At 51.8% G+C, this 12,369-nt stretch overlaps 1 protein-coding gene across 1 annotated transcript in view; it reads left to right on the top strand.

Annotated features, from left to right (window-relative positions):
* Nucleotides 1–820: 820 nt before the first annotated feature.
* Nucleotides 821–12,369, top strand: part of Clec2l (C-type lectin domain family 2 member L) — an 18,205-nt gene continuing 6,656 nt past the window's right edge. Inside the window, 3 exon segments of the mRNA XM_032906721.1 lie at nt 821–894; nt 897–1,022; nt 10,395–10,469. Coding sequence (XP_032762612.1) covers nt 843–894; nt 897–1,022; nt 10,395–10,469 — 253 coding nt within the window. The 5' untranslated portion in view covers nt 821–842.

Raw genomic sequence — 12,369 nt, 5'->3', positions numbered from 1 at the left:
GGCCAGCTCACTTTAGCTAAATTGGTGGACCCTAGGTTCAGGGAGGGAGCCTGGCTCCAAAAAAGAGATGCTATCTGGTATCAAGTGCAGTGGTGTATGACCTTAATCTCAGCACTTGAGGGCCAGAGGCAGGCTAGTAGCCATCGCAGGTCTACATAGAGAGTTCTAGGGCTGAAGAGTGAGATCCTAGATTTAAAAAAAAAAGTGGAGAGTGAATGCACCCAATGAAGACCTCCGGCTTCCATGTGCAAACGTGGACATTCATAATAAGCCAAAAATGTGGAGAAAAGTCCCTGAACTGTCATAGATGATCGGCGTGGCTCTCTGGTTGCAGCGCTGCTCGGCCCTGTCCCCTTGGACCATGGCTTCAGCGGTGCGGAATGTTTCTCTTAGCTGCTGAGAATCTGGGGGGCAAATCCCAGCCCCCATCCGTCTTGTCTGCCTCCAGGGAGGGCACCCCAGGAGCAGCCTTCCCAGGGCCTTGTCTAGAGAAACTCCCCCCACTTTACAAGACTCCGGAGGAGTGCCTTGGCTCACAGCTGCGCGGGAGCCGGTGGCCTGGCTGGTGACCTGAGCTGTCCTCTCTCCCCTGCAACCCCCGCCCGCGGTCGTGGCTCCTCACGCAGCCCTGACTCCTCCCCGTGCCGGGCTCGGCGCAGGCTGCGGCGCGCACGGCGGGGACCGGAGCGTCTCCGGCGCGGGGAGCCAGGCTCAGCCCCGGCCTGCGGACGCCGCGGCCCCGGGCACCAAGCCGGTCTGGGGGGCCCGCGGGGCGCGCGCAGCGCCGAGTGCGCCTGGGGCCGGCTCCGCTGCCGGGTGCAGGAGCGCGCGCGCGTCGCGGAATGGAGCCGGCCAGAGAGCCCCCCTGCACGCACTCGCCCGCCGCCCCGGCCGCTCGCCCGCGCCCGCTGCGCCCAGGCCACGCTCTCCAGCCGAGGCAGAGGCCCGAGGCCCAGAGGGGCTGCTGAGGCGATCCGGGTCTGGCTATGAGGGCAGCACCAGCTGGAAGGCGGCCTTGGAGGGTAAGCGCGCAGCCTTCCATCCTCCGGTCCCCGACTCAGGACCTAGGAAGTGGCCAGTCACCTTGACAGCTCGCAGAGGGGCGATGTGGAGGATTTATTCGTACCAGAGCAGGCAGATGTCGCTATGGGAGGGGGAAGAGGCCACTGGGGACCACCTCAGGTCACTGCTTTGACAAATCTTTGCTGCCAAATCCCTCTTTGACCTTGGAGCACGCTTTATGCTCCAAACCTTAGTTGGGTCCGACGTGAAGCACCTGCGTGGCGGCCTGAATCTCTAGTAGAGAAGACACTGAGGGCTTCATAAAAGCAAAAGCTTTGAATCTCGGAGGTGGTGCCTCCACCCCGTGGGGTGGGAGGGCCGCACTGCTGGTGATGGGGCCAATGGAGAAGAAACCCCGGAGGACCTTCCTAAAAATGTTGGGATGCCACATTCCTTCTTGTTATCCTGGCTCAGGGAGTGACCTCAGGCTGTCTAGAAGACAGTACGGGAAGAGACTTCATTCAGTTCACCTGCTCTTTTAAGAAACTTGGATTGGTGTCCCTCTGGTGTCTGGTGCTCCGGGAGATACGGGAGTTGGGCACAGGGAGGGTCAGCTTCCAGGCACTTCTCATGCTCTTACCTAGTAGGAACTGGGTAGCACTAACTAGGGGCAGAGTCAGAAGAGGGCATCTCAGAGTAGGCGATCTCTCAGGGGTGTGAAACAGACAGGAGGGAGTGCACCAGGTCAATTAACAATAGGAGGTGGGTGGAATTAGCCAGTCCCTTGTGGATAACTGAACCCTATGGTGCTGGGTGCTGATGAGGGCATGAGAAACGAGGGATGGAGGGAGAGATAGAATATGAGAGGGACATCTGAGGGACCACCCAGGACAGGCTATAGAAGTTTGTTTTTTTGTTTGAAGGAGCTGTTGAGGGGTTAAGACAGCAGATGTGCGTGGGGAGGGCCTGCCGAGGAAGGTTGGTCGTTGAGGAAGGTGGGTGGTGGTCTGGAAGGGACAAAGTCACCTGTGCCCAGTTAGGTGATGGGGCAGCAGGGCATGAAGCACCTTTGGCTGAAGTCTGTGTGCCAGGGCCAGGCTCTGTCTGCGGAGGGCAGTTCAGACTCTAAGCCTAATAGTGGTTAGGAACCATGGCGGTAAAGACAGTTTCCTTAGATGCAAGGCTTTACAAAGGACGACCAGAAACTTGGGTGAGATAAGGCCAACTAACCATTCTGGGATGTGTGTTTCTGGTTAGTGGTTGGGTTTTCCCTGTGACCTAAGCTTGCCTCCTACCAATAGTATTTCTTATGTCACTCCTCCCCTAGTCTGTATTTCTTCATGCTTTGGTAAGTATGTGAAAGGGCCAGCTCTACTAACCTTTACTGGGTAGTGTTATTTCAGGGAAGTGTGGCTCGCTCGCTGGCTCTGGCCTTATCTCTGACCCTGAATAGATTGACTCTTGTCTTCCCTACTGCCGACTGACCCTGCCCATCCTCTGAAGAAGAGGGCACACACTGGGATGGAGGAAAGCAAGAATGGTGGTGGTCCAGCACCCCACGGTTCTTGGCATCTTCTTGTGGTCCAGTCTTGTGTCACCTGAACTGGCATGGCTCCCTACTGATATCACCATTGCTCCTCTTTTGGTCTCTGGGCACATAAGAGCACCCTGCCCCCCTACACACACGCACATACACCATGGCTCTAGGGTGCTTGGTGTCTTGGCCTGGTGACTGTTATGGGACTTTTTAGTTCTGTTCATGCCTGACCTCCATCCAAAGAGGAGAGCCCAGGGGTTGGGACTTGTTCTCGCCAGTGGCTACCACCATATGGGATCTTTGAGCTGACTTGCTCTTTCTGTGGTGCTAGGCCCTGGGCATATCCGGCCCTCACAGAGACCCTAGAACAGGTGTAGAGTCAGTTTGGTGAGGTACAGAGAGGGTAAAGGTGCCATCCCAGCTGCTAGGCTTCACTTGTTTGAGCCCCAGTTTTGTGGTCTGTGAATCACGGCATGATTTCCACCTCACAGTGCCAATCAGAGAAAGGTCCAGAGCGTAGGTTTGGTTGTGGCAGCTTTCTTTCCCAGCCCCCTGAATACAGAACCCGAAAGCTTGGGCGGGGAGTTCAGGGAACAGGGAGGACCGGCTACTCTGATGGAGTCCTTTGAGTTGAGGTTGCCCCTCACTTCAGTTAACTTCATAACACCCTGGGGGTGTTCCTGGGGGCCCAGTGGGCTTGCAGCCTCTGCTTAGTCTGGCCCCGATCTTGATCAAAAGCAGAGGAAGCTTCTGAAAGGATACAGCTGATCCCCCAGAGGTACCTGTACCTTCATCCTTGCCCCATGCAGCCCAGACCCACCTACGGGGCAGGGCATGGGCTTTGGTAGACTTTGACGCTCCTCTCCACCCTTAATGAGCGGATCAGCCCTGGAGAGGATGTGAAGAGTGAGAGCTTCAAATATCTCACTCAAGGACACCCCGGCCACTAACACATGAAACCGCCAAGGGATTTGCGTCCCTCTGCTAGGAAAAGCTTGTTCCTCTTCCTGTGTGACCAAGGACACTGGGCTCAGAGGGGCTGACTGGAGAGACTCTAGTTCCCTTTTTCGAACACACAGCTCTCCTCTCTGGCCCTCTCAGAGGAGTGTGCTATGCTCTGGAGGATGCTCAAAGCTTGAGAGGATTGGAGAGCAGCAGTCAGAAGGCTGGGGTCCAGGGGACCATCCTCACTGAGTAACTAGTTAGCAATGCAAACAGAAACCAGATGGGTTGTCCTGGGGAAGGTTGTGAGCGTGAGTCTGTCCTTCCATCCAGTGAAGGCTAATAAAACTGACCCAGAGTGGCCTGCCGGGGTCTGAAAGCTCTGAAGGTGATTCAAGAAAGGGCTATTTCTAGCTTTGGAACTGAGAGTGGGGCACAGTGTTCTGGGTAAGAGAGGGGACAGAGTGACTCTGCATACCTCAAGGCTATATAGATTTCTCAGTGGTCGCCAATTCTGAATTTTTAATGTTGAAAGTTTTTTTTTATTAGGCACAAACCCACAACTTCCTGATCAAAACCACACTCATGCATTTGGCAAAAGCTACCTAAAATTTTAAAAATTACCAAGCTCCACATCTGAGCATTTTTAAATAGGCAGGATTACACTGGGCAGGCTGTGTCCCAGATGGTTTAGACATCAGATATGGGTCTTTTTTAGGATGTGGGTAGAGGGGGTGGGGGGATCTATCTGGTATGAAGAACCTATGTTTTCCAGTCTTTCTTTCTAATGCTAATGCATTTAAGAACCCAGATGACCTGCACCTATAAACCCTGGATAAAGGCGGGCCACTGCACGGTGGGGTGGTTATCCAGTTAGATGCCTGTGAAAAGTTGAATTATCTTCACAGCACAAGAGCCCTGGTGAGACCTAACTCCTAGAAGATCGGGATGTGCCCTTCGGTGGGATAGTAGTTCTGGCTGGCATGATTAGTTAAGAGGAAGCCAGAATGGAATCAGTGGGCCCCGGCCCAGTATGAACGGTGTCCTAAGACAGTCACAGCCACAGCCTAGAAGGCCGTCTGCTAAGAATGAATGAGAATGGAGTGAGAAAGTCACGAGCCGTGGGCTTTCAGCAAAGCACCAGAGGCTAGGACGACTCAAGCAAGGCTTTCCTGAGGCTTCAAAGGCAGTGCGGTTCTGCTAACACCTCCACATTTGACTTCTGGGTCTTAGAACTATGAGAGGACACCTTAAGTTTGAAGCCACCCAGGTGATGGCACTTAGTTATGAGGTCTTGGGAAACAGGCACCACATTGACTCCAACTGCCTACCCCAGGCCTCAGGGAGGCAGACAGTGAACAGTGTCCGGACTCCTGGGGTGTCCTTCTGTCCACACTGCAGTGTTGAAGGAGGGAGGAGGCTCTTCAGTTGTGGTGGCAGTGGGTGTACGTGTACACACCCTCCTTTCTACTGAGTTCCTGGAACCCACGTGAGTGGTAAGGCTGTCGGAGGATACTGCCTTCCGTGTAGTGTTTGCGATTTCAGTCTGAACTATGCCAAGCAATGGCCGAGTCCTACTTTAGGAACCCAAAGGGACAGTTCTAATACAAGGGAACTTAAGGTGGTTGTCATAGCAGTGGTATGCAGAACTCACCATGTCGAGCACATCTGTCCTCCCTCAGCGGTCACAGTGTCAGTACCCGGAACCTTCATCAGACCCCAAGAGCCAAGAATACTCGTGCTCGAGTTAAAATGTCATATTTGCATGGAATCCTCTCACATCTTACAAGCGTTAAAGGTCTCCAGATTCACCGTAATATCAAACGTAATGTAAATGTTCCTTAGATGCCATTCTGAACTGTTGAAGGAGGAGCAACATGGCGTCGAAGTCTGCACGTGCTCAGGACTGATGCCCCTTTGTCTCCTCTCGATCTGGAGTTGGTCGAGTGTGCAGCCATGGACCCACAGATAGGGAAGGCCTTGTGATATCTCACAAAAACCCTGAGAGGTTTATTCTGGGGTGAAGAACGTGGGACAGAATAGGTGCTCAGTAACTTATGTCCACACCCAGAAGGGCAGAGTGTGGACATGAAGCCCAGGGCATGGTTTCAGATGCTGTGTCCTCGTCCTCAGTACATGACCCATGGTGCCTCCTCAGTGTGCCCTTGGTATAGGTTGAAAGAGGAGGAGGAGGCCTGTGCAGCCCTGTGCTCTCCACTGTGGTGTTGTATAGTCCCAGGAGTGGAGGATGTGCTGAGTCTGCTCTGAGCACCGCAAGGCAGTGAGCAAGAGCTCTGGGTTTCAGGAGCCTCTGCTCCCGCACTGCCCGAAGCCACCCACCAGCCTCCCTGCGTACACGGCAGAGGTTCTGGCTGTAGCTCAGATTGGCCCCCACAGGAAACCAGTGTAGACCCCTCAAGGAATCCAGTGCAGACTCCAGTGTAGACCCCTGAAGAACACCAGCGGAAAACCTAGCATAAACCCCAGAAAGGATTCAGTGTACTTCCCAGGAGGAACTTAGTGTAGACCCCAGGAGGCCTCAGCATAGACCCCCCCCCCCAAGAGATGTAACTTAGTCCCTGAGAGGAACCCATAGTCTTCTGGAAAAACCCAGGGTAGATCCCCGATGGAGCCCAACATAGGCCCTAATGGAATCGAGAATAGATCCCAGGAGGAGCTTAGTGTGGATTCTTGGGGAAGCCTTGTAGGCCTCTAGTGGGTCCCAGCATAGAATCCAGGATACAGTGTAAACCCCGATGGATTCCAGGTCTCGAGATGAGTCCATTGTAGCCTCCTAGAAGATCCTAGTGTAGAGCCCACTGGTGGAACCCAGTGTAGATTTCTGGGAGAGACAAACGTACACTCCTGATGAAACTACTGCTGGACCCTGATGTAGCCCAGTGTGGAGTGCAGAGCCTCTCCAGGAATCAGAATACGTGTTTGAAAGGAGCTCAGCCTCTGTGGGGAGGACGGACATTCCTCCCACCTCTCCTCTTGTCAACTAAGTCTCAGTAGTGTCTTCAGAGAGAGCACTACGTCACTACAACAAGAGAGGACAGCCATGGCACAGCTGGATCGAACCCCAGACGCCTTAAATTATCTCGCAGGAAGGAAAATCCTGGTAGGAGGGTAAGAGGATGGATTTGAAGAAATCTTCCCAGGAATAAACCAAAGAGGTAAAGAGACAAGAAGAGGGGGGGAGGGGGAACAGGAGGATGAGGGGGAGGGAAGAAAAGAAAGAGGAAGACCAATCCAATATCTCAAACATTTGAAGACTTTGACTTTCAGAAAGAAATCAGAGAATGAAAAAGAAGGAATCATCAATAATATAATTAATTTTTCTTTCTGTCACTGAAGGATGTGAACGTCCAGGTTGAAGGGCCTATCAATGCCCACTAGAGTAGATAGAAATATCTGTGACCAACAACCGTGTGGCATGCAAGATGGAATTCCTGGATAGAAGCAAATTAAGTGGTTGAAGTAAATGTCTCATGGTGAGAACAGAGCTAGGCCTTTCAAAAGAAGTCTTTGTGACGCTTGCTAGACGACACAAACACTTTCAAAGTTCTGAAGAAACTGTAATACTATAGCCAGAACTACAATACTTAGCCCAGGGTACTATTCACCATGGGGATTAATAAAATTTGTTTGGGGTTATGGCACACACACACGCGCGCACACACACACACACACACACACACACACACACACACACACACACACACACACACACACACACACACACACACACACAGGGGGGGGGGGGGGGGGGGGGGGGGGAGAGAGAGAGAGAGAGAGAGAGAGAGAGAGCACACATGCAGTACCTACAGAGACCAGAAGAGGGAGTTGGATCTGCATCTGGAGTTGCTGGTGGCTGTGAGCTGCCTGACTTGGGTGCTGAAAGTGAATTCAAGTCTTTTGTAAGAACATTCACACCTTTCACAACGGAGTCATCTCTGCCCCTGTGTACTTCCTCTGGGGGCAGGCACTAAGATATATGCTTTATCAAGATGAAGAAGCAAACTGCAAACTACGCAAGAGCAGACATGGGGGAGGGAGGGGGAGGAGGAGGAAGGGGAGAGGGAGGGGGAGGAGGAAGAGAGGAAGAGGGAGGGGGAGGAGGAGGGGAAGAGGGAGAGGAGGAGGAGCCGCCAACATAGGATTGGAGCAGAGAAACTCTCAGGCCACTGGTTCCGGGAGACTCCAGCCAGGGTGAGAGCTGGTGACCAGTCAGACTAGTGCAGGTCAGAAGGGTCCAGATGCCACATCTTTGAGACAATTGCTGTGGATCGAATGTAATTTCCTCCCAATATTCATATGCTATGTTCATGAGCACCAATGTGAGGTCCACCAATGTATCTGTACACTTAATGGTCAAGACAGTAGAAAACGCCAAGCCAAAACATTTAGAAGAGGTGACTGTACCTGCAAGTACATTATAGATAATGGTAACAATAACTAGCCAATAGGGAGAGGACGGAAAACAGCAGGTGCTGGCATGTGGGGAAACCGGACCCCTGCAGTGTTGCTGATAGAAATGTGAAATGCTATATCCACTGTGGCAAACAGTTTGAGGATTCTTCGAAAGTTGCACAGAATTACTATGTAGCAGTTCTGCTCCTAGGCATATACTCTCAGAGAACTGGAAGCAAGGGCTCCAACAGATTGTCTGCCTTGTCTGTCATTCACTGTCTTCTGGCCTTTGCAGTTATGAACTACATGCAAACACACACACACACACACACACACACACACACAGAGAGAGAGAGAGAGAGAGAGAGACAGTCAGACAGACACAATTAATCTGCCATAACTCCTGGTGAAAGGGATTTGTTTCCCCTCACAGCTCAGACTCTAGTGCATCATAGCAGGGAAGTTAAGGCAAGAGCTTGAAGCAGATGGTCACATCTACAGCCTAGGGCAGAGGGAATGAATGCGAGCTTATCGCTCAGCGCACAGTCTCTACTCCTGTACGATTGCCCAAACCAGGGAAGAACGCCATTTATAGGGCAGTGGTGAACACAGCCATTAATGAACACAGCCAAGGCTGTTCCTCCACAGACATGCCGAACCTGATCTAGACAATCCCTCACTCTCCCCAGGTGATGCAGGGCGTGTCCTGTAGCCCCTTGAAGCTAACTGTCACAAATGGATAGAACATAAATGAAATGATGGACCACAGAAAGGAGGGGGGTTCTGTTCCACGACACAGCAGGGATGAGTCTTGAAACCATGTTAAATGAAATGGGCCTGATACCAAAGAAGAAATGTGAGATTCCACTCGTGAAATAAGCGTGACAGGCAAATGGGTAGGCACAGAGCAGAGTAACGGTGGCTAGGACGTGGGCAGAGGAGTTACTGTTTAGTGGGTGAAGAGCCTTTGCTTACAGAGGTGAAAGTTTTGCAGACAGTTAATGGGGTACCTAATTAGGTACCTGGCTACCTAATGCTATTCATTGAGCACTTAACTTGCTTTAAAAGGCAAATTTAATGATGTGTTATCCCGCAAGATACATACCCCAATCAAATCTTAAAAAGAAGGTCCTGCGTTTTAGTTCTAAAAGCCTTCCTTTATTAAGATAGAAACTATCAGGTCAGGCAGTGGTGGCATACACCTCTAATCCCAGTCCTTGGGTGGCAGAGGAAGCCTGGTCCACAGAGTAAGTTCTAGGACAGCCAGGGCTCCACAGAAAAAGCCTGTCTCAAAAACACCAAAAAGAAAAAAAAAAAGATAAAAATGTTAAGTGGAAATAGATGCAGATAAGGAGAACCTGGAGGTGTGGGTGGGTGACAGGTGCATGGTGGGAAGGAGGCCAGGAGGCCTGGGGGGAGGAGGAGGACCTGGGGAGCATTGACCCCGTCATAGGGCAAATGAGCATCTAGGTCAGGAAGCTGTGACTGCCATGGAAGAAGGCTGGGGCAGGGGGATGACAGACCTGGGGCCGTGGTCTTGAAACATGACTCAAATCCAGGCATCCTGAGGGCTGCTTCTGGCCGGCCCTTGCTCAGTTCCACCCTCTAACTTTTTTTCAAATCCTATTTTTAAAGATGGTTCTCAAATGCTTTAACTTCCCTTGTAGCCCACCACCCACTAGAGGTAGTGGGAAAGAAAGGGGGGAGTGGACCTGTTTAGAAAGGTTCTTCAGAGCAACTCCCGTCTGTGTTGTCTGGAAATTGGCAGTTGGGTTCACAGGTTATCAGACAGCGGCAGCGTGATCCACTCTCAAACATCTCATGGATACAGCAGCAGTCCAGTTTGGTAGAGTCGGGTTAGCAAAAGAGGTGACATGACCTAGCGGAGACAGCCAGGCCTCAACCTCGGCTCGAGTCAGCAGGAGGGACCAGGAGGGACACCAGGAGGAGTTCTGGGCTGTGCCTCTCTCAGGGAAGAGACGATCAGTGAAGATGTGAGGGCCTCGGCTTTGCACAGCTAGCTGTACCAGCAAGCCAAGCTCTGCCTCCGTCACTCTGGGCAGCCCTGTTTGTACCCTCCAGACGTCTCATGTTCTCTGTCAGAGTCTGCAGGGGTGACAACGAACTGCAGCACACCACAGAAGTTTTTGGTGCATTCCTCTCTATGGAGTCCCGATGAATGGAGCTCGACTGTGCGATGTAAGGCAGACCAATACACGTGTGTCATTAGCAAAGAATCACGTGTCCTTTCGAGTGCTTGCTTTAGCAGAGCACCCTCTCTGTCTGCTTCAGTGAAAGGTCCCCTCAGGAGTCTGCCTTAGCCTTTCCCACTGGTGTTCACTTTAACAAAACGTTCCTTCACGTGTTTGCCCCAGCAAAACACCACCCACCTGACTCTCCAAAGGACCCTAGGTTTCCACGTCCCCACCCCAGCAGGCAGTTGCTGTCAGACTTGGCAGCAGGGTGGCAGCCGATACTGACGCGTTTGTCTTCTCCTTAGACACCACCACACGCCTTCTGCTGGGAGCCATTGCAGTCCTTCTGTTTGCCATTCTGGTGGTGATGAGCATCCTGGGTGAGTGTGCATGTCAGAGTGTGTCAGAGTGTGGTCTCTGCACACCCAGTCCCTGTGTGTCTAGTTAGGTCAGTTCCTCCACATATCAGGAATTTGTGTGTGTGTGTGTGTGTGTGTGTGTGTGTGTGTGTGGTGTGTGTGCGTGTGTGTGTGTGTATGTGTGGACAGTAGATTATAAATTGAATGGTAGGTTAATAATTGTCGTCTAACATAACACAGCCCCGCGTGGACTGTCCACACCCCCTTCCCCGTCCTCATAGGAAGCGATGGTACCAAGGAATTAGTTCGTCAATGCTGTGGGCATGAGGAGCTACGTTAGGCTACGGTGCCTCTTGGAGGTGATAATTTGGAGATATTTATTCAGCAAACACTTATTGAGCCTTGTTACATGTAAGATCATAGACTAATGCTGTCGGAGGGGCTAGCGAGGGGTAGGTAGGTGGGGAACGGGGTGGGAGGGAAAGGGAGCTTCCCCTGAATCTGTTGCGTATGTGGACAAATAACCCGTGACCCGTATGCCAAAGTGGCACACTTCGGACTGGGACACTCTGGTTGCTAAACAGGAAACATTTTAAGGGGGAAAGGCTTGTAAGTGTGGGGGCTGGGCTGTCTGGTGCTGGACTCCGGAGGCAGGCAGGACATTGGAGGCTCTGAATGGGGATTTGACTGACCTTGAGAGACTTCTGGAACCGTGTGGGGCCTCTGTGGGGTTTGTAGAAGTGACGGCAGGGTTGTTGTTATTGTTGCTGCTGCTGTTGTTTTGGTATGTATTTTTGAGGGGAGAGGGCAGGAGGCAGGCTCTGATGAAGCTCGTTTAGCCTTGAATTCCCTGTGTTGTTGTTGAGCCTCACCCTGAACTCCTGGTCTGATTGCTTTTACCTCCCAGTGCTGAGATTAAAGGCATTCTGTGCTGCATAAGGTCTAACTACTGTGTGCCACCATGCCTGGCTTACAGAGCGCTGGGGAATCAGACTCAGGGCCCCGTGCCTGCCAGGCAAGCACCCATCAACTGCTCTACACCTACACCCTCCTGCCTCCAACCTTTAAGGACTTCATTTTTATTATTTTATGTACTGATGTGGGGGCTGGGAACCAAATTCAGGTCCTCAGCAAGAGCGGCCTGTGCTTTTAACCACCCAGCCATCTCTCCAGGTTTCTCAGTCTTTAGAAAGCAGTTGGGCCGGGAGTTGGTAGCCTCATGAAAATGGGGAACTCCAGTGACACTGTCAGTTTCTACCTCGGTCTCTCTTGCCCAGCTTGTTTGATAAGCAGAGGGCCTGAGTGTTTGTAAACAGATGGAGTAGCCACTGGACCAGATCGACTTTGCTTAGAATAAGGCTACACAAAGAACTACTTTTCCTTCATTCTTGCCCTGGGTCAGGAGGTCAGGAAGTGTGTGCTGTCTTGGTTCTCAAACCTCAGTTGTCTCTCAGGAGAACCCAGGGAGGAAGCCACACCACAGCCATTATTCCCAGGTAGGCCTGAGTCGGTGAGTAGTGTGCCCAGAGAGTGTCCAGGAGCGAGTCTGTGTCCGTGGGGCGGTAGGTCCCTGGGACACTGTAGCTCCTTGGGTACTGTAGTGTGTTCTTGGCCCTATCTTACTCAGTATTTTAATTATTGATTTGTATGAAGAAAAAAACCAAACACATTCTCATGGGATTCGAAGTTAACACAACTCCATACGATGGATGGGAAAACAGTCAAGGTTAAAATTTACCTTTAAGGCCTGCAGAGCGGCATACCCTGTTACCCCAGGACCAGAGATGTATATGCAGGATGATCAGGAGTTCGAGGCCAGCCTTCAAGAATGTAAAGTCAGCTTTGGCTACATGAGACCCTCTCAAAATCCAAAACTAAAATCTACCTTCAAAATTTCAAATGAGTTAGACATTGTGGCTCC

Source organism: Rattus rattus, chromosome 6, assembly GCF_011064425.1.
Source record: "Rattus rattus isolate New Zealand chromosome 6, Rrattus_CSIRO_v1, whole genome shotgun sequence".
In the NCBI taxonomy this organism is placed as follows: Eukaryota; Metazoa; Chordata; class Mammalia; order Rodentia; family Muridae; genus Rattus; species Rattus rattus.
This window is presented reverse-complemented; position numbering and strand designations above follow the sequence as displayed.